The sequence below is a fragment of the Ceratosolen solmsi genome, unplaced genomic scaffold, assembly GCF_000503995.2.
Source record: "Ceratosolen solmsi marchali unplaced genomic scaffold, CerSol_1.0 scaffold43, whole genome shotgun sequence".
Taxonomy (NCBI): domain Eukaryota; kingdom Metazoa; phylum Arthropoda; class Insecta; order Hymenoptera; family Agaonidae; genus Ceratosolen; species Ceratosolen solmsi.
In genome coordinates, this window is record NW_011948431.1 from 1,993,027 (window position 1) to 2,018,047 (window position 25,021).

The 25,021-nt window shown below is 41.6% G+C and overlaps 1 protein-coding gene across 1 annotated transcript in view; it reads right to left on the minus strand.

Annotated features, from left to right (window-relative positions):
- Positions 1–25,021, minus strand: part of N (neurogenic locus Notch protein) — a 370,307-nt gene that overhangs the window by 73,817 nt on the left and 271,469 nt on the right. Inside the window, exons 6-7 of the mRNA XM_011502136.1 lie at positions 14,700–15,056; positions 10,933–11,088 (exon numbers count right to left, since the gene is read on the minus strand). Of these exons, the coding sequence (XP_011500438.1) occupies positions 10,933–11,088; positions 14,700–15,056 (513 nt within the window). The remainder of the gene's footprint in view (positions 1–10,932; positions 11,089–14,699; positions 15,057–25,021) is intronic.

Sequence of the window (25,021 nt, forward strand, 5' to 3'; positions counted from 1 at the left end):
GGAGGGGGGGGGGGGGGGGGGGGGGGGGGGGGGGTAAGGCACTTATCGCTGACTGACTATCGGACGATAATCAGCTCCGTGTACGCCATTTTTTTTTCCAGTGCGTACCTCGCGCTAAAGCGGAATCATTGGGAATCAGAGACAGTTACGTTCGGACTCGCGTCCCTCTAAACGAAAGCTCCGTCTCCGCCTTGGATTTTTTCCCACGTGAGGAGGATGGTAACTTTCTATCGGTCGACTTACAAGGCACGGTCAAGCGGCCGGACGATGAAAGCCTCGCTCTCTCGGCGCCGGTGGTGACTTTCACCCGTCTTTCGTGCGCACGCACGTTTTCTCCTGGCGTCACGGGGCTCGCGCGATCCCAGCCTCGGCGAGTGCGAATATCGAGTTGACAAACCGCCAATGGGGTTGGCCTCTTCCCTAACGAGCCACGAGATAATTCGCACGTGCGTTCGGCGATTGTCTAATGTAGCGTTGGCTGATCGCTACGGACGATGTGGCGGTGATGGGGAATCGAATGGTGAGGTATTTGCAAACGGATGCAATTGAAATTATCGGCGAGGCTGAAGAATGCGAATGAGAATCAGCGAGGGCGAATAATCAGTGAAAATCGGGCGATGCACTTGCATACGCTGGGAGCGACTCGAGTGACAATTAAAATGAATCGACAATCGTGCGCCTTACTGACGATATTACGTAACACAGCGTACACGCGGACGCTGCATGCAATGTCCCTAGGCGTCAGCAGCAGCAGCAGCAGCCACCGCCTCCGCACCAACCGCGTCCCACGTAGACAACAGCAACGACAAATGCATAATAAAGTACCTTAATTGACGAATTCCCGGCGTGTTTTACGAATCGTTCTACCGGCAGATGTGACTCTTTAACGAGTCCAAATTGCTTCAGACATTTAGATTTTTCTTTCCGAACGAACAATGAACTTGTAGTTGTTCGACACGATTATTTTTGTTTTACGCAATGTGACGAGAGCAAGCAGACGATAGCAACGCGTTCCGACCATCATTTTGTAAGGATATTTTTTGGTTTTTTTTTTTTTTTTTTTTTGCTCTTTGATGATATACTATTCGGCTGGATGGATACCCAGGCAAGCGAGATCGGCTTTTACTCCTTATTAGATAAGCTAATAATCGCGATTGATCTCTCTCTCTCTCTGTCTCTCTCTGTCTCTCTCTCTCTCTCTTCGATTAGCACTTGAGACATTGGTCCCTTTATTGGCTTCGAAAAGAACGTCACAATGAAAATATCGCCTCCATCGGGTCCGAACGTCTTCATAAAAACGAAATAAACGTCGTGTCTGGACGAAGCGACGCTGCGGTTGCGACGTAAATGCCACGAAACGAGCGACGTGGCATTATTGTCAGTTTTAATAAGAGCGAAACCGTAATGAAACTCGCCGAGACTCTGTCATTATCTAGATTGCATATTTTCTGGTATATTACGTTTCTTCTCCGTCCCCACCTCGTCCCACCTTGCCCTACCGATCGCTCCGCCCCACCCCACGCACCATTCGCTCTGCCAGTCATACACGCAGCAACCTATGCAAAGCCTAGGCTCGGCCGCTATTTATGCAACGAGCTGACACGGTTTACCCATACCGAGCCTCTGCCGCTCCCATTTTCAAAATAGAAAGTGTAGTAACTTGTTGGGTGGGGGTGGGGGGAGGGGGGGGGGGGACTACCGGGGCGGCAGGTGCGAAGATCCGTCCTTTAATAATTTCCAACGCGCGTCTCGTGTTTTCCGAATGCACTCGCGCGGCAACATAATGTTATGTCCTCGAACGTGGTGAGCGCTTTCGCCCGAGCCATTAACTCTCGATTCGCAGCAGCAGTGAAATTAATCCAGCATCAATTAATTCCGATTACTCGGATACCCGGACGCTTATTAAAAATTCATTGCCGCTGGCAAGGGAAGTGTGCTCTCATGCACGGCCTCTTGTCTTTCGGCGACGACGTGACTACCGAGTTCCCGGGTCCGTTAAGGTAGGCGGAGAGGAAGATGCGCGTTTAGAAATGCCCGGGGCGCGATTAACGCGCGAGCACCGATATAACGGCGCTATAGGAAGGCGCCTTTCTCCCTGCGGAACAATTAGCCGTGCTTGTAGAAAGCTTCGGAAGTTGGGAGCGGGGATGGCGGCGACACGTCGCTGGAATGCGTTGACTCGAGGTAAGAAACCGCGGCCCTCGGCCTTGAGCCGCCGACACGTGTTCCAAGTCGACAAGTGCGTGTGGGTGTATGCAGGCAATGCGTGTTGGCGAATTCCGGGGGATAATTGCGCGATGAATTTTCGTTCGCGGAATGGATCCCGCGAGAGCCCGGCAATTCGAGGATGCGCTCGACCGGAGTCACACCCGGCCGGCAAGATTGTTCATTTCAAGCCCCAGTCGGACTCCTGGGTCGGATACTTGGGATATTTTATTATTCGAATTAAATGGCAAATTTATGCATTTGGAAAACAATTTGAAAATGATAAAGCCGAGGGAGTTTTACGCGAGCGCGAAGTATTGTTACAGGGAACGCCGGATAATATTGCCAAATTTTCTTCCTCTCTTAAGCCGGCGATGCACCGCCGAGGTTTTATAGTGATTATAAACGTACTATCTTAGAGAATTAATGTAACAATTTAATTGCAAAGAGAAAATATACTTCTATAAGACTGGCAGTTGGCAGTACTGTGAGAGCGAGTTAAAGTAAATAAACGTTTTAATGCCAGTGGTGTTGGACTGCATTCCAGATAAATTTTATACTGGTAAACAGCAAAGGTAGCGGTAATAAGCGCAAAAAAAATATCGCGATATTTTGAACGCATAAGTTTTACATGAGTTTGAGTTATAGAGAGAAAGAGAGAGAGAGAGAGAGAGAGAGAGAGAGAGAGAGAGAGAGAGAATGAGAAAGAAGCCGGCTATCATAATTTCTTACATAATTGATTTATCGTTTATCTATTCGATGACCGATTCAAGCTGTTGACGATTCCCACGTTTACTCAATAAAATTATTTCATCAATCCGCGCCCTCCAATTACAAACTATACATCTCGCTTTTTTCTTGACACCTAGCAATTTACAATAAAGATGAACGATTAATTGTCGATCTTCCGTATGAGCCGCACCTGTCGATTGTCCATTAACCGAAGGATAATTGATTACACTTTGGACTCGCAAGTTGACGAATTGATAGTAATTAAGTAAAAGATCGGCATGCTACGGAAACGCGAGTTTGTCAATCTTATTGAACAATACTTATTGATTTTGTAGTGTACTGGACGACATGTTGATCGTACGCAACATAAAAAGGTACAAGTTTGTCAAACTTTGCGTAACAGAGGGACGTTAACTTTGATGAAATACTTTTTTTTTTCCCTAGCGTATTAATAGTAAAAGCTTTTGAAATGGCACCTACGCCAAGGTGTGCCGAGACTGTTTTTGCTCTTTCATTGCAATTGCATAAGCTAGAAGAAAATGTGGATGAAAAAAAAAAATTCCCTCCTGGTTGTATTTAATAATAATGTATTCCGAATCATATTCGTATCGAGAGTGCATAAAGCGTGCGCATTTTGTTTAATCACCGATAATTGTGCATATCGATGAAAAATGGCCTTCGTATGAATGTTGGCGAGTATTGAAACTATCTAATGCTAATATAGGATGTTTGAGATAAAGAAACGAAACCTCATATTAAAACTATGAGTCATGAATTTATTTATCGCGTATATTTATATTAGAATATTAGATTTATAGGCGCATAAATTTATATTTCTTTTACTCTCGGGTCAAATGTAGTTCTCACTATATTCTCACGTTTGAACGTTCGAATAATAATTTCCCGCCGTTGGCCACCAAAAATATCAAACGATGATTGATTTTAACGAATCGAATTACCAAAATCGTAGTGCTAAAATACTCGAAAACGATCGTTAACGCTTGAGGACGATGAAAAGTATCGATGCTATCGAAGCAGAAAGAATGTACGTTTGTCATCGTCGTTTAAACGTGTCAAATCATGCACGGCTCTACGCCGTTATTCTCCACTCGCGACCTAATAAACTAACAAGAATTTACTTCGGTGGCTTCTGATCTGCTTTTTTGTTTCCTCGTCACTATCCCTCGACTATCTCGAATCAATAAGATGTTACGGATATCCAAATCCATTGCTATTACGTGATTTAAGATTCCATTGAATTTCCATGAAACGAGGCAAAGTTCGTTTCTATGTTTCCAGTGGATTATATAAATAGAGAATTAGTTGCTCATAATTACCGAAGGTGTTTTTCTCGATCCTACCGTTAAGAACGGAACGTTTAAATCAATTTAATATGTAAAACATATGTTGTAATTCTCCATAAAAGATTGACATACTTATGGCAGAATGGAGAGGGGATGAGGGAGAAGGGATAAATTCTAACACGCGTAAAGCGAGTTTAAAGAAAATGGCTTCAATTTAAATGTAAATCGCATTTTCTTAAGAAAAAGCATTAACCAGAGAGCGTGTAATGAATAATAGTAAAAGCTTGGGGATTTAAATGTGTTTCTAGAAAATTAGCTTCAAATCGTATTAGCACACTCATTTCTAATATAGACTATAGAAAGTTTGCATTTACTTTTAATTCTCAAATTTTTCTCAAATTTCTCAAAAAACACGCGCGAGCGCGCGTATCTACATTTATAAAAATGTATAATTTTTTTTTTTTCCTCCTTTTTCTTTTTAGAAATTTTTACAAGGAGATTTTACCATAATTCTGATATATCACGTACTGTTGTAGGAGAAAGTCGGCTTATGAAAATAAATCGTTACACGAAACCTTTGGAATTAATGTTGGCAAAACATAATAAACTACCACTTTGCAACTGCAAAATCAACATACGATCTCATTACAAATATACAGTGTAGTGGCCATATCATTTAAGTGAGTCGATAGCACGAAAATTACATCAATAAAGCCAAAGTAACCAAACTCTCGCTCGTTCAATTGACGTTTAACAAGTATACCGCGCACTTAATACAATGAAAAATTGAAATTTTCACTAGTTTAAAAAACATCTTAAAACTTCTTTTCATCCTTAAAAGGATAATTCTTCTTTTAAGTCCGACGGGGTTTAAGTTTCTCAGCGAGAGAGGGAGCGAAGGATTGTCGAAGCAATCGAAAACGTGGATAAGGACGTAGGCGCTAATAAACGCTCGGCAAGCAATTTTAACGGTCAGCTTAACGCGCCGGTCGCTCGATAAACGGCAAGTTGCGCGGCCCGTGGTAACGTAAGGACCAGAAAATGCGTGGCGCGCATTGGTCGGCGGCCGCTACGAGGGCTGTCTCTGTCGTAGGGTAGCCGAGTGTCGCGCGGCGTTTATCGATTTTTCTTTCGTTTTTGGGGCGCGACACTAACGAAAATTGAGCCGCGGCAGCCGATAATTACACTCGCCGGGTCAGCGCGTAATAACAACGGCAAATCCCCGTGACTGTATCCTCTCGGACCCTTATCCGATGGCGCAATGATCGCGCCGCGGGCTACAGGGAGAATAACGACCGCACGTCCATGAAACGGGCGCGATAATTATTTTAATTTTATGCGCAAATTTTCGTGCGAAATTACGCTAATGCTGATCGATAGCCGAGCAAGAAATCATGCGCACGCGGCCTGCGCCTGCTGTACAAAGTATTTGCAAAATTTTTTTTTTTTTGTTCCTGACCGATCCCGAGGAGCTTTTAAATCGTTATGCTCTAGCCATGAATCATGAACCTTTGAAGTTTAATGTCGCGAATGATGCTCGCTCGATGCTCTAATGGAAGATGAAGAAATAATGGTTCGAGAGCGATGCAACAGGCCACATTTTATCATACGACTACGTTACTTTAAGAATTTCGCGTCGGTGGGCATGATTATTAATCCAGTCAACCTGACATTAATCGTTTCGGTTTAAAAACTGTCGCTTCGTGAGATTGCGTAACGTACCATTGGGTTACAATATACGGCAACGCTCGTATTGAAAAATCATCGATATTGCAGGACCGGCCGTTCGTAGTCCACCGAAGTCTCTGGGTTCATCGGGGTTTTCATAAGAATATACGTCCCCGTGACATTAGAACATCGTGTTTAACAACAAGCGAACAACTTTGCAGTTGTTTCGCACGCGTTGCGATGAATAGCCTCCACCTCTCTCCCCATTAAAACTTGCTTTTTGCATCGCCGTTTAAAAGAAAATTATGAGAATCAGCCGCCCCGAATCCGTAACAACCGTAATGTCGAGGGGCGGTCTGGGTGAAAAAACAAAAAAAAAAAAAACAAAAAAAAAAAGTAAAAAAAGTTTCATCTTTATGGTTGAAAATTGAAATAGACCCGGAGGCAATGGTTCTTCGCCATCTAGTAGTTTATCACTAGCGAAGACGTGAAAACACCTGCAAGGACCATGGGAGCACGAGGTTGATGAAGGCTCCTGCTAAGGCACTTGAAAATCTCCGGTATAGTATCGGAGGTGCTCGCTCCTATCGATACCGATTCCCATGCCGATCCCCCAAGTATTTCACGTCTATTTAATTTATTCAGTCGATACGTATGCATAATATGAGCGCTTACCGATTGTTACAAAGTGACTTTGAAGTCGCGCCCTTCGGCATCTAATCGGTCCTGGCTACAAATCAGGACTCGGATAATTTATCAGATATTGACGTATTTAAGCAGCCTATTTATTATTGTGTATGGATAATTATAATTCCGACGATCTATACTCTATTATATTATACTTTTCGTTTCTGGCCAAGATAGTCTTGCTCCCTCCCTTGCGTCGATGATAAACAGTAATGCGATGTTTCAAACATTTTTAATCGCTGAATGTAACTCGAAACCCTTACTTAATAATAGGTCAGCATCACTGAACATTTGCGAAAATGCAACGTGATATCGCAGAAGAATCGCGTTAATCATCAAATGCAACGTGTCTATATCTCAATGCTGAAGAAATCATCTCGAGAGATAAAGTCAGTGGTTGGCGCGGTTACGGAGCTTTATAATGCGATATTCGATACATGGCAATGCACCCATTCTTGATAAGGAAGAGGTTTATTCTTTGTAAAACAAAGAAGAAGAAGAAGAAGAAGAAGAAGAAGAAGAAGAATAAGAAGAATAAGAAGAATAAGAAAACTTTTTAATTTTATTACTTTATATCCAACAATGTTTAATAATTGCAGGGATGTCTGGTTAAAAGGAAACTCGAAGTAACATCCCCACGCTATCCTTTAGTGGAATTGTAATTTTAATTAACAATAATAGATCTATGACAATACGCTTGTCCAATTTACGCTTAAAGCCAAATTAATTTTATTCTATCGCGACTGCTATCAATAATTACATTCCCATAATTCAAACATCATCATTACCATAATTATTCTTATTATTGCCCTTAAAGCTTTGCGTTTCGCAGCACATCGCGACAGTCGCGCTCGCTACTCTTTCTCATCCCGCGTAACCCAAAATGGTTTTAGTGCACTCAACGGTAATGAATGGACGATTATTCCATTGAATAAAGAAGAAAAATATAATTGTAACAATAATGAATTGAAGATAATTGATTGCCACAGCGGCCTGTACATAAACAAAGAAACTTTTCGCATGCAACGGCTTACGAGTATAATGGCATATCCCACACGTTAATGCGGTAGCACAACGATAAATCAGGTTGTACGTACGGCCAAGTCCATGGGGGCCTCTATGTGTATTAACTAACCGACACGCGCACTTCTCTGGAGAGACAAAGACACTTCATTAATAATCAGATGCATCGCCTCCTTTGTCTCCTGCTTCTTTAACGCCTCCAATTCCACGAGTTTCTTCTCTACTCTCGGCTTCGCTATTAATTCAAGCCCGACGTTGCTCATTAATTCGTCGTTTGTTTGCATTTCATTTCTTTTTCATCCCTTTGCCTTTCCTTTCATTTTCATTAGGCATCTGTTGTCCGGCTGTTGTTTACGTTGTTATTAAAGCTCGCAACTTTTGTCGCGATGAAATTGAGCCTCGAAGCATCGGAAAAGCGTATTATTATTTCGAGAAAGATAATGCACGGACCCTCTTGAAACGCTGCTCGGGGGCTTTTTCACTCTCAAATTGCAGCGACGTAAAAGACTTGACGTAGACAAAGATCAATTGGCATTTTTGCAAATGCAAGGAATATACTCGCGCAAAAGTATATCGTTTATATTTTAATTAGACTTGCACCATTGCTTTTACACTGTCTCGGCCCGCTTTGGGTAATCAAAGTGTATTTTTGTTTTTAAAACGAAATTTACGGCACAATAATGTCGGCCTAATTTTAATAATTGATTTAATTTCTTCAAGGCTCTTCTCATCGAGTTTGCCAATGCTTTACTTGCTAAATAATAATGCCACTAACAGTTCCTTGGGCAAGAGATTTAATGAATTAATTAAAAAAAAAAAAAAAATTTTTAATACATAAAAATCTTTATATTCTAATTTAAACTTCTCGAGGCCATTAAAAATTTACAGCGAGCATTTACTTATAAAATGCAGAATGAAATTCAGAGAGCCAAAAAAATTATGCGATCGGTGATCGGACAATTTATTCCAAATTTAACGACGCATCTCATAATAAGCTTAATAAACTTAAAATATTAACGATAGAAAACCGCGCATATATTAAGGGGAAAAAACGAAGAGGAGAAAAATTACGAATAAAATGTTTATAAGCCTTGCTGTAAGACAGCGCTTGTAAACTACGAAGAACTTTTATTTCCAAAATAAAAAGTAATCTGTGCGTACATGCGTCAATGCTATCCTATCATTTCGCTTAATTGGCCGATGTTACTTTACAATTTATCAGCTGGTAAATGGAGAATCATTGATTATTGTCGCGCGATGGACGGGATATCTAATTCTTATTTGCCCGTACATTAATCTTCTGTCTGTCAGTAAGAGTGACCAAAAAAAAAAAAAAAAAAAAAAAAAAAAAAAAAAAAAAGTAGGAAGTAGGAAAGGAAAAAAGGAAAAAAGGAAATAGGAAGTAACTTAAATGAGAAAAATAGCCATATAATATCACCGAGTAGTAAAATTACAAATGACACAAAGTTGGCCTTTGGATCAATGACCTCTGGGAAAGAGGGATTTTCTCGATCGCTATGAATCTCTAAGTACGCCATTGGCTTTTGGCTATTTATTATAAATCTACATAGTTGTGTATGCGCGCGTGCGTGCGTACGTATGTGCATATATCAGTCAGTATTATACATTACTCAGATAAGTTATTAAAGCCATTCAGACGCATAATGAACGTTAAAAAGTATTAGACGCTTAAAATGTACAGAACATTGGCTACGGCATTTCTCCCATAAGACGCACGAATTCCAAAACACTGAGCATACTAATTTCTATTTCCCACAATATTATAAACCGCGGTAGCCGACTTTCGAATTTAAATACTCGAAGCATGAGGTACGTAACGGCGGAAGATGAACTGGAAACGAATTTTCGCCCATCGCCGATGTTGAAAACTTCAAAGCATTCATCCACTTATCTGGCAGTCATGATTCGATAGTTTTTCCGTGCCCCTAGCGTGAGTGACTTTTCAATTTGCTCGTGCTCATAAATGATTCTGGCAGTCGATTGTTGTCGATTTAAAACCCGCTAGCCTCAAAGCCATACCGTTTATGATGGACGCGGCTCGATCGTATGGTGAAATCCAACATTTTCCCACCCGTACTTGAGTAAACTTGATATCGCTCTTTTAGACCCTGGGAGTAAATAATTTAGTTCAGCATCGAAAAACCATTCTGTTTATTGAGGCCGCGATCCTTTACTTATCCGTTCTATGTATAATATATATATATATATATATATATGAAATAACTAACATCAAAATTACAATTAATAACGATTAATGTATCAAAATTACGATTAAAAGGCATTTAATTTGTTTTTTCTTTTTTTTTTTTATACATCTACATAATACGAATTTGCTATACTTAAGTATATTGCACATTAAAAAGTAAAAAAATTTAATTCGCAAATTGATAAAGACCAATTAGTTTTCAAAGATTGGACTAAGAAGTTTAATCCAATTGGTATTCTGTGAACTGCAGTAACTGGAGATTCGAATTTTTTTCCTACTCCCCGCATAAGCAATACAATATCGATGTCCTTATCGAGACATTAATAACGAGATAATTACGAAGAGTGAATACGCCAGCTCGCTTTCTTCGATACCGAATCGACGATTTTGCTAATTAGAAAATCCATGCCAATTATTCCATCATAATTTAAACCGGCAAACATCCTCTCGGGTCCGTCAAAAGGCCATGAACCGCCGCGAATAATCTACCGAGCCAGAACAAGGGAACCAGGAAGCGACGACTGTGATGTTTATCGATGGTGAATCTCTTTAAGGGCGGCGGCGTAAGCGCCGAAAAGCCAAGTCGTAGTGATTTAAAACGCCTCTGCCTCTTCATTAATCAAAAGGGCAGGGGAGTCGAGGGCCCGAGACTCACGCGCACGTGCGCACTCAGATCTGTGCGTCATTGTGAGAGGGTAGGGGGCATATTTAGATACACAAGTTTTTCCAATATATAACGGTAGAAAGTCCGTCCATTAATAACCATTCCCGAAGCCTTGAGTATCCATTTGGTCGCATAGAACGTTGGTGAGCGTCATCCCCAATGTCTACATACAAATTTACATTTTGAGAACGATTCTGGAGCTTTGAAACGCCAAGGGCAAAAGATAATACATTGACACAAATATGTTTAAAGGTGTAACGTTGTTCTCCAGCAATCGATCTTAATGTTCATAAATACAAAAGGTTTTCAGCGGATCTTTGCGGCACAGCTCGTTTACATTGCTGGTTCGATCGGAATGGGAATTCGCGTATGATTCAGTCGAAAGATTTAAAAAATTTCCAGCACAAAGCCGAATTTCTTACCTTGCTTGCACTCGTCGATATCTTCGGAACAGTCGATGCCGCGATAACCGCTAGTACATGAGCACGTGAAGGATCCATTGATGGGACTCGTGTCACACACCGCGTCCTGATGACAAGGATTCGATGTGCAAGCGTCGTCCAAATGGCATAAAAGACCTGCAATTGTGTAAATTAATGATTTAATGATTGAGTCAAAGAATAAAACACTTGGAAAATTAATGTTAATTAAATCAATGCCACGCATTTGTCGCCATATACTTGGTACTGATGATTTTTAAGAAATGATAGCCAATCCTTGTTTACCTATTTAAACAAGATCGACTAGTAGTGTCTATTTCTAATTTGGCTGCACATTAAATTTCATTCCTCACGAATACTTATTAATTAGTAATGGTATCAGCACATTAGACAATTTCGTTTACGGTCCTGTATGTAATTAACACTAGGATAAAGTAACAGTTTTATGCTCGACATGCGTTTTTCTTCACGATACAAGTCGATGAATTTTTACGTCTTCATTATTGATTAAAGTGCGGTGGTGATCGTTCGTAGCAGTAGCAACAACAACAACAACAACAACAACAACAACAACAACAACAACAACAACAACAACAACAACAACAACAACAGCAGCAGCAGCAGCAGCAGCAGCAGCAACAGCAACAACAACAACACCAATAAAAACGCTCATTTTCCGCCTTTCCTCGCCGAGATAAAGCAAAGCAACAAAAAAAGAAGCATAAAGAAAGAAAAAAAGAAAATGTAAAATGAAGGAGAAGGAAAAAGAACGCGCATAACGTCGCAGAGTCACGAGCGGAGGAAAAAGGATTGGCTGGTTGGACCGAAGCAAGCTATTCCAGCAATTTATCGAACACGAAAAACGAAAGTGGGATTCGTCACTCGGCTGCCGCCACATGCTTGCAATTACGCGATCCCATAGCGCGTTTCGCGTTAGATATTTTCCACACGCTCGCGTTGTCGATCCTTTCGACCCTCTTAATGATGTCCATCTTTGGGGACAGGTAGCGGCTCCTTCGCGAGAAATCGGAGGGGGCAGGGCAGGGAAGGAAAAATAGTCGCTATCGCTTTTGTTAGGTTCTGTGAAATTTATAGCACGGCTAGAGCAAAACGCTGGAATCGCTCGTGCGAACGCGCAAAGTGCGCATGAACAGTCTTATGGGCATTTTTATTCGCCCCGTCCAATCACCAACTTTTCTTTTACTTCTCTTCTGTTTGCTTTATATTTTGCTCTTGGGCTCCACTTTACCAGATCTGTAATGATGAAAAGAAAACTAACGGGAGCTTTCGTTATCGTTGTTTTTATCGTTGTTGTTGATGTTAATATTATTTACATTAAACATTATTTTCACAGATGTTGTTCATTGTTGCTATTATTATTATTATTATTATTTATGTTATTATTTGAACTATCGTTATTATTATTAGTAATAGTAGCCAAAATGCGATTTGCTTAATGAAGTAAATTATATAGAAGAGAGAGAGAGAGAGAGAGAGAGTGAGTGAGTGTGTGTGTGTGTCACGATATTTGTATTATTATGTTTTATGCCCAGTCAAGTTCTGCAATTCAATACCAAGAATTTTTAATGCTTCTTTTTATATTATACATGAATTTTCAATCTGACATGTACGTCTCGGGCTCTTTTTTCAAGCAGACAAAAAAATTTTCAAATTCACTTAATATCTTATTATTATGACAATATCATTTAATGCATAATCATAAAAACTTATCGTTTAACTTTCCGATCGTACGTAGAAAATTTCTATCATCTTATAATTTATAGTCCGCTATAATCCTCTTTAATAAAGAGGATTTTGGCTTTTAACAATCGTTAAAAAATACTTATAGAACATTGACATCGTCCCCTCGAAAAAATAAAACCGCAATGAAACAACAACAACAACAACAACAACAGAATAACAACAAAATTAATAAGTCCACGTCAAATGTATTAAAATATCCACGGGTATCCTTTCATTAAAGCTCGCTTGTTAAAAACCACGCGACATCCCATGAATATGAATCACGATTCGAGGACTCGCGTTTTCGTAAATTGCCGCTGCATTAAAGCAAAAATAAAACAAAACAAAATAAAACAAAACAGAAAGAAAAAAAGACTATGATAAAAATGAAAAAAGACGGGAAAAGGGCCAATAATGCCCCAATGTGTCAGACGATCGGCGAGGAAGCGAAGCTTTTAAATGCTCGGCGGCAAGGAATTTAGCTGTCGATGCCCGTGTTCCTTAGCTCCAGAACGAGCACACCTGTTCCTCGATGATCATCGGCTTCCAACGTCTCAAAGCTACGCCCACCAACGCGGTAGGTAATATTCTTCCTTGATTATTATAATGTCACTCGTATAATCCGTATCTCGAGCATCTCGGAACCCCCTGTGCCCCACCATCATCGCGCACCGTATAATGCTCGCTTAGCGACGCGCTCAGCTGCAGGATTATTCACATTTCTAATCCGACGAGCCCATTCTACTCGGCCGTTGTTTCCTCGTCGCGACGCACTCGTTTGCGAAAATGACTCGAAGGTGACCCTCGTTACGTTCTACGAGACGCGCATTGCAAGGGCGTTGCCCGACACGCGCAACTCGGACGAATCTTAAGCGAGCTTGAGCTGGAATTAATTGGCGGGCCGGTGTGCCGATTTCCACACCCCCCTATCGATATTAGAAATCTTGTCATCGGTCGACGGAACAAAGAGGGTACAAATAATCGGCTCCTAGTACGTATTGGGTAGATTGGTTGCGTGCTCGAAGGTCAGTGGCTAACCGAACGAATGGCGAATCGAGTGTAGAAAGCGACGTATTCCCGATTGGCCGCGCGCGATTTATAAATAAGCGCGTGGTTAAGCCAGGTAGGTTGGGGTAGAGGGGGAGAGGGATTAAAGCCTTCTTTAGCGCGCATGGGCGTCACGGATGGACGTAAAAATGCCGACTTCGATTGGCCATCGCCGATTATGGCGCTGCGCGTAACTGCCAAGCTGCGAGTGCGCGTAAGACCGGGAATCTCGAGCTTTTTCGCGCGTCCCGCTTCCAGCCCCATCTACTCTTATCTTACTTCTCTATTGCATTGGTTAGACGTTGAATGGCCTCGGCGGCTCGATGCCTCGACTGCAATCAGCGTTATTTATTATCGCGGGAGTCGTACGTGCGTACCGTAAAATCGCGATCTAAGCCGATCGATAGAGCCCAGTGGAGTGAAGAAGAAATCGGCTTTTGTATGCGTAAATGGCTGAGACTTTGAGAGAAAGTCCGTTGGCCATAGCCAAGTGCTTCGGTAACGAATCGGTAAATGAGAGGACCGGAATGTTGAATCAGCGTAATCTCGCCCGGGCAAACATCACATAAAGAAGTATCATAGATTTCGAATTGCATCCGAGCAATTGACAATGTCCGCGATAGGAATCGGAAAAATACGCAACAAAAAGATTTGACAACGAGTGTATCGTCTCGAGCCTCACCATGGCTACCAACGTAAATGTGAATAATCGTCTCCAGCACCAGAGGCTGGTAAATTTTACGAAATTACTTTCACCTCAATGACTTAAACGAATGGCATTAAGTATGGATTTAAATGGGTGATTAAAGTAGTGTGACCGGGGTGGTACGAGTTTTGTTCGTTGGCAATTGAACGGGGAATGGGAGAGCGGCGGGGTAAGAATTCCATTAATTCAGAATCATCGATTGTAAGCGATTGGACTTTGCGTGTTCGTCGCATGACGTAAGTTGGTAACTTACCAGTCTTGCCGTGGGTGCACTGGCAGAAGAAGCTGCCGACCCTGTCGATGCACGTGGCGCCGTTGAAGCAGGCGGCACCGGCGCAATCGTCGATGTTGACGCTGCAGTCGGGTCCGGTCCAGCCGTTGACGCAGATGCAGGAGTAGCTGCCGTGGCTGTTGGTGCAGGTGGCCCCATTATGGCAGAGCGAGGGCCTCACCGAGCACTCGTCTACGTCGTGCTCGCACTGGGTCCCGGTGAACGCGGGCGGGCAGAGGCACGAGTACTCGTTCAGCCGGTCGATGCACTTGGCCCCGTTCTGACAGAGGTTGCCCTCGCAGTCGTCGATGTTCTCCTCGCACTGATCACCGGTGAATCCTGCAAGAAAAAAGAGACGTCGTGTTTTAATGGTCGTGTTGGTGAATCGCGTGGCATCGATCGATCGACCCGTTAGCGCCTGCGTTGTCGATCGCGCGATTTATCCCCGCGGCCCTTCTACCTACTCTTCCGTCCTTCCTCTTTTCTTTTTCTTATTTTCATTCAATTGTCTTTCTTCTGTTTATTTCCTTTTGTTTTTGCTTTAGGGGTTGTTTTTATTATTATTATTATTATTATTGTTATTATTGTTATTGTTATTATTATTATTATTATTATTATTATTATTATTATATTATTGCCATTAGTTGGCGCGAACGTTGATACTCGCTTGCGCGGAAACGAAAATCATTAATTTAACCTTAAATCAATGAAAGGTATAAAGTCTTTATTGTGCTTAATCGCTTCGTTGCGGATATCTCGCCAATTGTGCGGTCTATGCGTGTCCTGAATTATGAGGAGTCGCTGAACTTAGCCAGCGAAGCAAGGATTTTTGATAATACTTGCGCTGTAGCGGACATTAGGAGAAGATCGCGATTAAAGCGTGATATACGCAATTGTCGTTGCGTCCGGGAGTCAGGGGAGAGGCGGGAGTCGTCAAAGTTATTTTCAAAATTACTCGCCAATCGGCTGCTCTTTTACCTAAATTCAATCGAATTTTCATATAACAGAGAGTGCCGCGAACGGCATAATAAAGCAAACGTAAGCGTAAACGCTCGACGTTTCGAGTTTACGAAATGTCTTATAGCATTAATTAAGCTATGAAGCTGTTAAGCTGAGGAGTAATTTAATCTGTGGACACGTTAATAATGGAGACAATAGAGCGATAGTCGAGCGGCGGCTTCAATTTGAAAAATCTTCCATTGATTTAAGAGCGAATGAGAAGGCAATTTGATGTGGCACGGAAAGAGTTAAAAAGGTAATCGCATAATGGACGATCGTGATAAGGAGCACACATCGGTAACTATTGATAATTGGTAATAAAGCCATTATTCAATGAAATCGAGTACAGGGTGCTAACAAGGCCGAAAAGCGCTACAAGGCTGTCGCGAGCCGTAAAACAAAACTTATTTCAACGCGAGCCTCGAGGGAATTTGATATCCTTCGAAGAAATATACAGATGAGCGCGTACAGCAACATCGGAGATTGATCGCTAACATTCGTTACGTAGTTGTAGGCTCGCCTTAGCGCATTTTCCATTTTTAAGTTTGTTAACGTGTATTCGAGCGAGCATCGCAGATTTAAAAAAAAATACAAGTCTTATAAATCGATATAATGGAGTTTAAATAATTTGATTTGAAAATGAAATGATTTGAGAAACAACATTGTATAAGTTAACAGGCAATTTAAACATTGAACGTAATTTTCACATTATTTTATTCAAACATTTCGCCATGAAGATTTAATGCATACATAGTCTGAGGAAATACCGACGTATCGATGTAACGATGATTTAAATAAATTTAGATTTCATAATTTTTCACGATATGAAAGTTAGACCGGAATCGACACTAACAAGCACTGCCTCGATTTGTTATCCACAAAGATATATGAATTTCGCCGTATAATAATTCCAATTCATTGATATTATGTATGTCATTGATATGTATGTATATTGTGAATAAAGAAATTCTGCTTAGTAGATGCAATTCGGAGAAATATAATAAATGAGGATGATTTGTAAATTGATGGATAATATTATTACAAATTAATTTCATCCAAATGAATCATATTTTAATATTTAATCGACAGCTCACATTCTCGTTAAAAATAATTTCGTAATTTGTAATCAATGAATTTAATATCGAGAACGTACCGATCGTTATTGTACATATTGCCCTAACGGTTTTGATTCATAATCGTTTCTTTTTTTCTTTTTTTATCCAACCATGTATTTATATCTATATATATATATATATATACAATGTATATTTATTTATACGTTGATTTGCGTTAAAAAGAAAGTAAATCGAGAAATGGTGGAATGGTGGCACATGGGAGAATAAGAGGGCGGAGGGGAGCGAAGCAGAGACAAGAAACGACGTACAGAAAGATGAGACTACTGATGGACCTCGTTACTGCGTATTACGAGTTGTATTATAATGGTTATGATGGTTATAAAGGGGAATTGTTAGGTCGCCAGCGATAAACTGCATTTCCGCGCGTGTGCGGAGTAACTTTCTGCCTATTTTTTACCATAGATGGATGCCAATGGAGGCGTGTGCAATTGTACGTGCGATCATGTGGGGACATTTTTCATGCTGTCCTTTTTTTTCTTGTTTTTTCATCTTCTATTATAAGCGCCTGAGCTTAAGTACTGAATCTGCTTGATACATTTAATGGTGTACATAACAAGTTTCTCTTCTCTTTTTTTTTTGTTTTTTGTTTTTTTTTTGTTTTTGTTTTATTTTTGTATTAAAACTGTTATTCAGTCATGTTCGGTACATCGATCAAGAATTATTAGTTACATTGTACATACATCAGAAGATACGAAGAAAAGTAATTTAACCTCGTGTTTCTCTTTATTCTATTTCAATACCATCGGCTAGGCAATAAATTATATAATATTACATGTAACGCAGCCCGGATATTGATTTGGAATTACAAGGACATTTTTTTTAATTGCCCCTTTAATAGTCGGTATTATTATCAGTTTGTATTATAGTTGCATTGGTTAATGCATCAAGCGAGAGAAATAGAAGGAAAAGTAAATTCTCAATTAAGCAAACTAGATGATCAGCTATCTCATATACGATTGGTAATTGAACGTCCATAACTTTTTCATTGAAGCACTTCAAAATGCCATTGTAAACAACAATGAAGCAAATCGTGGCGAAGATGGTGGCGCGCGCGCGTGAGAGAGAGAGAGAGAGAGATGGATAGAGAGATGGATAGAGAGACAGATGGATAAAGAGAGAAGGTGAGTGAGCTAGTGAGGGGGGGGGTGTTAGACCACTTGGAGCCATTGAGATATATATTACAAAGAGAAAAACACATTCCTCGGGCTGTGTCTGTGAACAAATATGTCGACATAAAGTAATGATAAAACGTTAAACAGATGACCGTGAAAAACAAATTTGCGCTTGATTGAATCTGTCGTATGTGAACCCGTGGGATCATTAATCGATCGATCCATCAAAAATTTGCTCGTTCTATGTGCTCTCGAGGTGAAACAACCCAGCGGGACCCCACAGAACTTTTAAGAATACATTAATTAACGTTTTTACGGGAGTGTGCGCGTACAGAAAGTACGCTAGTCTTTCGCAAAATTCCTTTTGCATTCGATTCTCATGCAAAACGATAAAACAATCGACTCTCCCACCGATCTAAATATAATCGCTCCCTCTTCTTCCATTGCAATAAAATAAAATTCGTGCTATTCGCACGTAACCCCTTCGTCAGCGTTCCCATTAAAATTGGCATTACCAACGTAAGGTGCTGCGCAATCTCCTTTTTACTCGATACTCGGTCCAAAAACATTTGTACGGTGGGGCAAAATCTACGTTGCATGACGCACGATTATCAACGAATCCTGCCGTACGATAAACGCCAAGTTTTTTCAACCTCGGCTCTCGGTAAATCAAATATTTGGTCACGTAGTGGAAGGAGAAATAATCGATTGGCAATGGCAGGCCCGGCTCGACTCGACTCCCCGATCGTCGTCATTAGTCTCGTGTCTTGGTCAATGTCGTCTCAGCGAAGAAACTTTTGCATCCTCCTGGGCACAACAACGAACGTCGACGAAATAGCGGAACGGGGAAAAAAAAAAAAGAATCGGGAGAAGGAAACCGCAGAGATAAACGAAGAGTCTCCGTTTTTGTTATTGCTAGTCGGGGCATGGGAAGGACGTGGGGAAAGGGGAGTCGTGTGACAAAAAATAAGCTCGGCAAAAATGATGATAATGCGATTGCACGTATTGGAGGAGAATTCGGAACCTTTGGACTTTTAACGCAAATTGCCAGCATTAATGGAAGGGATATGAAAATTATGATAAAATGCTGAATTTTGCGATGCCGAATCGCAAACGTCACTTGACCGACGATCGACAAAATTAAAAATCTTCCCTCACAATTGCCATTCGCAATTGAATTGACCATTTAATTCTCCTTCCCTGCACCAAACAACGCCCGCTTATTGTATAAATAAGCTAATGAATCTCTAAGGCTTTCAATATCCGCACGTTATCGCGGCAGGTAAGAGACAGAGATAGCGACGAGGCGTACTTATCGAGACTCGAGGAAATAAAGCACAGGGGAATACAGTAAAGGACAGAGTAAACATGTATGTGGTAATTAAATGTCGATAAAGCCAACCGATGCAGAAATATCTAGGTGCTATCGCGGTGAGCTCGTCGTTCACGAGGAGAAGAGCCGGTCTCCTCCCCCCCCCCCTGCTCCCTACAACAACCATCACCATCTAATAGAAAGCTCGTTAATACGCGATCGCACGGTACGGCGATCCATATAGCAAGTACTCGAATAAATTAGTTATCTCTCGTTGTTACTTCCGTAGACGTGGAGATAAAAGCAAGTGCCGAACGCCTCTTACCACTCAATTCCTATCGGGGCAGATATTCCATTCTTTTTCTTCTCACCTTTGTTGCCACCCATTTCAGGCTCAATAAATTCCACGCCAAATCTCCATTTATATTACCCACTAAATTACATTATTCGCCACCTGTCTTATAACCCAATTCATATTATTTTCATTTGCTATTTTATTTAATTACTTACTTAATTATTTACCTATGAATTTTTTTCGATCCTTTGTTTCACCAAGGTACCACCTTACATTCAAATTTGCGCGATATTTACCATTACAATATTCTTAGTCTTCCCTTAAATTCGATATCGCCTAATCATTATTTTGAACGTGGCAAATAAGAGAAGAGTGATATTATCTCGAGAATGAAGACGTCTAGTGAATCCGGCCAAGTAAAAATACATTAAACCCGACGAGCGGACTCGCTGTTACTGAAAAAACCTTCGACTCGGTGAATCATCCGTCAACATTTATTCAGTCCGGAGCCAGCCAAGGATCTTTGACGCCGCCGCTGCCCCCTTCCTCGCCCCGCTAGTCGCAAGACGTTTCTTCGGCCACCGTCGCCGCCACCGCGCCAATGAAAAATGTGAGCTACTGCTGCTGCTTCTGCTGCTCCCTTGAGAAAGCCGATGGTAAAAGTGCCCGTGCGATCGCGGCCGGTGGGCTATCCTAAGCAGTCGAGAGTCAGGAGGCTGCTGCGGCGATACCGGCAGAGGAAGCGGACCGACCGCAAAGAGAGGCGAGGCCCGTGGCGATAAGAGGTGGAGCTCGACGCGCGCGCGCGCCTCCTCCTCCTCCACCTCCTCCACCTCCCTCTTCACCTCCTCCATCAGCACCCGATACGGTACTTAACGTTTTTTCGGCTCGCTCTTTAACGACGGTGCGATAAGCGCTTGGGAACCGAAAAAGTGTCGCGCGTAGGTAATCGCCGTTCCGCTCCGGGCGCACGCTTCCGTCCACCGAGGAGCGCCTGTGAGAAAAAAGAGCCGGCCGCTCTCGCCGAATTCAGATATTTCGCGCGAGCGCTTATCGGACGGCCCCGGTAGCTCCCAGTCATTCGGGCTTATCGTCTTACGCGAGGCCGCCGCGCGCTTACTGTCCGCCTCGTGCGGCCCAATTTCAGCCCAATTTCGGCCCAATTTCGGCCCAATTCCCGACTACATCGGCTCTCATAAGCCTCCTAACCCATTCGTCGTCATCCTCGTCCACGTCCACTGCACGACGCCTTAAATCCGAATTTCCAAGCCCAAACGAAAGCTCCTCGTTTTCTCAATCAACTGCAGGCCGCAGGTCGTCGGAGCCACACTAATCACGGCTATTTTCAATTTTTTCGACCGCTCACGCTGTGTGTGAGTATTAAACGCGGATGCAATGGCGTACACATGCACGTAACTATGACCCGCACGGCATAATAAAGTCCTTTAAAAGTTGAATGTATATATATATATATATATATATATATATATATATGAAGAGGTTAATATAGAGAGGAGAGGAAGGATTTTGTGCCTATGAGCTGAGGGGCAGTGGCTAGGCACGTAATTTTGGTAGTTGCCAAACCTATGGTGGGTGGAGACAATTTAACAATTGACCGCTCGTTGCTCGTTGCTCGTCACTCGAGCTATCTTCAATTGCCATCCCGCGAGTGGAATTTGTATAGCCCAATATATATATATATATATATATATATATATATATATATATATGTTTGTGTGCCTATTTTTAAATATTTTATAATACGTATTAATATTTAGTTATATCTAAATATGAAAAATATAAAATATACATAATATGGTCTCATAAAAAATCAAGTCTTTTAAGCAGAACGAGATATGGTATAGCTGTGCTGGCGTTTATGAATTTCACTGGAAAACGAGGGCAATGTCAATGTACTGTAGAATACGAATGCTAAAAAATCCTATCACTCCCCAGGCTCGTTGGGATTGGCGAAATTTCCGAGAAGCCTCAGAGTTCGAATACCACGTAGGTAATCTCTGGAGCCCAGGCCAGGCCAGACGGGAGTTATTTCAACGGCGGAATAATCGCGGAAAGGCCATTTCGTATAGAGTTATATACGTGGAGGGCTCGAGGAGGAGAGCGACGGAGAGAGGGAACTTCCGTATTAAGCCAATGTCGGACTTCCTGCTTGGATCTATTAAGCTTGGACGGTCCAAACTTGGTCTTACGTGTATAGAGCCGAGAGCCAATCAATGACTCGCCCTCCTCTTCCGCGATTGCCGACTCTTTTACTTTAAGCTCCTTTTCTTTCGCCTAGTTGTGAATATCCGGAGCGATAGAGAAAGAGAGAGAAAGAGAGAGAGAGAGAGAGAGCAAGAGAGAGAGAGCAAGAGAGAGAGAGCAAGAGAGAGAGAGCAAGAGAGAGAGAGCAAGAGAGAGAGAGAGAGAATGAGGAGGAAGAGGAGGAGGAGGAGGAGGAGGCCGACGAGAAAAAGCCACGAGGCAACGAGAAAATACTTCGAATAAAGAGAATACGACTAGATGGGATAGAACAAGAAGAAAGAAAAAACAAAAGTAAGCTAAAGAAAGTTTGGGGGGAGAAATACAAAAGACGCGTTGACTTTTTGTATGTGTTTAATGATTTTTTACCACATCCTTCCATCGTGGCGCATTTAATTGCTCAAAAAAATCGTGCTTGATTACGATAGTTTATCAACTCGACAGACTAAGAATAAAAATGGTAATAAGTTGATCGGGTGTGATAAATTAAATATACATATAAGTATTGGCGTCAATTAAACAAATTAAGTAATTTTCATACGATGGATGATTTTTCGTTGGCCATCCCGTATGCTACTTTAATCTATTTTATCATTAATATAATTATTACACGATAATTTACCTCGCGCGACAAATGCGAAGAACAATGAAAATAGATAATCGTGGAGAGAACGTAGCGCAAAGTAACTAAACTTTCATAAACGCAATTAATTGGCCATAAATCTATGAAAATCAAAGCTTTTGCACAAGAGGAGAAATGGCGCATTGTACGTCTCGTTCTTTCGGCTAAAAAGAGCTTTACAACGAATATTCTAGGGAATTGGAAAAGAAATAAAGAGCAGGAATTTATACATGAAAAGCAAAAGAGGTAGGCAGGCAGGCAGACGCAGATCGACCATCGCCCGGTTTTCTCACGCGATCTTTCACGTCGGTTTTCTGTAAGCGAGCTCAACTCAGAGTTTATCGGCACGACGCGAGTCCGAGAAAGAGATGGGAAATTCGAGACCTGGTGTGCGGCAAGGAAAACGTTCATAGACAAGTGATATCGTCTCGACTGCGCTCAACTGTATGCGTGAAAAATATGAAAAGGTTCGCATCGTGCCCATGGGTGGGTGGGTGTACGATTCCCTATCTCTCTCACTCTCTCACTCTCTCACTCTCTCACTCTCTCACTCTCTCTCTCTCTCTCTCTCTCTCTCTCTATATATATATATATATATATATATATATATATATATATGTTTATTTCTGTATTGGCATATCTCGTATTAACGAAACGGCGCAAAAATCTCTCGTTGAGAATCGTGCAGTTAGCGGATGTATGAAATCATTAGGTCGATAACGATTCTCAACCGCATACATTTTATGAGTTATGGGTATTCGCGAGTGCGCCAAATAGACGAAGGAAGTAATACCGATTTCCCGAGATTCAGTGTTGTTTTCGTGCTGTAATAACTGTAAATTTGGCGGATTTCATGATCGATAGAATTAAGGCTATCGTGAGCTTATTGGCGGATGCGAAGAGCATCACCTTGGAGTATACTTCAAGAATTAACAAAAGAATGTAAAACAAAGAAGGGTAAAGGTAATAAAGTATTCTTACAGTGAGCGCTCATATTTTATACGGTTAAGCTGTAATTGCCATAATTACCATAACTCAACTACGAAAAGTACATTATCAATTAAAGCCGGCGTTTTCAGATTAGCCGATTAATAATTTGCGCATTAAAATCCATTCCATTAAAATGTACGTTAAATCATGCGCGTTCACGGTGGCGACCATCAAGCTTTTCACTTACTGTACCAACAGCAATCCTCTTTTGCGCATTAATTTTGGAATTAATTCCCGAATAATCAGACAAGCTAATTAGGATTGGCGCGTTTGAGATCAAATACACAGGTACTTTCTCACACGAGGATTTAGCCAACCTATATAAAATTATTATTATCATAAAAGGATGATGAAGGGGTGAAGAGGAAGTGCGCTATAGTGATCGATTACGTATAATTGATATACTCGGTATAGTATGCGTGTGCACGTACGAGTGTGCATCCCCGAGTGTATACATTTACGTGCAGAGTATCAAGAAAATAAATTTTGCCTAGTCGGTGTATCTACGCGTGTGGGTGCGCGCTCATATAAACATACGCACACGCACAGGTTATATATATATATATATATATATATATATATATATATAGACGTGGGGAGAAGATGAGATTAATTCCAAGGAGAATTTTCAGGCATCGGGGCTTCCCTCCGCCCTTCTCGCGTTACCGACAAAAATCACCTGGAGGCGATGGCGCAGGCCAAACCGTGGGACCAAAGGACCCGGATTATGATGGCTTTGAATTTTCATGCCAGGTCTCGCGCTTCTGTCGCGTTATTCAAGTACGTGATGTGTTGAGCATCCGAATCGCTACCCCCTCTCCCCGACCCTCGACGACCGGCCGTCTTCACCTATCGGTCGGCGTCTTTTGTTCGTTTCGGGAGAGAAAAGTCTTGGGAATAGAGGAGAAATCGTAAAATAAGGCAAGGCGTCGCGCTTTTAAATGCGTACGGGATTTTTCTTGACATCATTTTGTATTCCGCTCGAGCGCTTACAATATGATTTTGATGTAATGTTAAGTAGAGACGAATTATTTGTTACGGGGCGTGACTTGCTTGCGGCGTTAATGTATAACAATCTACGCGTATATGCCGCTTGGCAATTTCACTGCTTTTCTCGACAATTCCTTGAAATCGAAAAGGGGGTTGAATGTTCGACGGGGTAGATCCCACGCGGGCTGCTGAATGCAAAAGGAGGAGTATCGAGCAAAAGCTTGAAGACCGTCGGTTTATTATCGGCCGATTAAACGCGCATAAAAACTCGCCCATCGTCACCAATGTGTCTGCTCATCTTTATTTAAGATTGTTTTATAACAATGTGTACACGATATTGCAAATCCTCCCTCGTGGCTTCGTACCTGCGAGTCTACACGACTCTTACATCGCTATTACACAACGTTTCCTCGTTATTTCCTTCCACTACCTTTTTGCGCGAGCGCCACGTACTTGGCGCTTAAAAATCAATTAGTTTTCCATGACATTGACAAAAGGTAAGGGGGTTGTGAGGGGGAGGAGGAGGAGGGGAGGATGAATCATAATAAAATTAACGACTTTGTCCTCCGGTTTGTTTTGCGGCTAA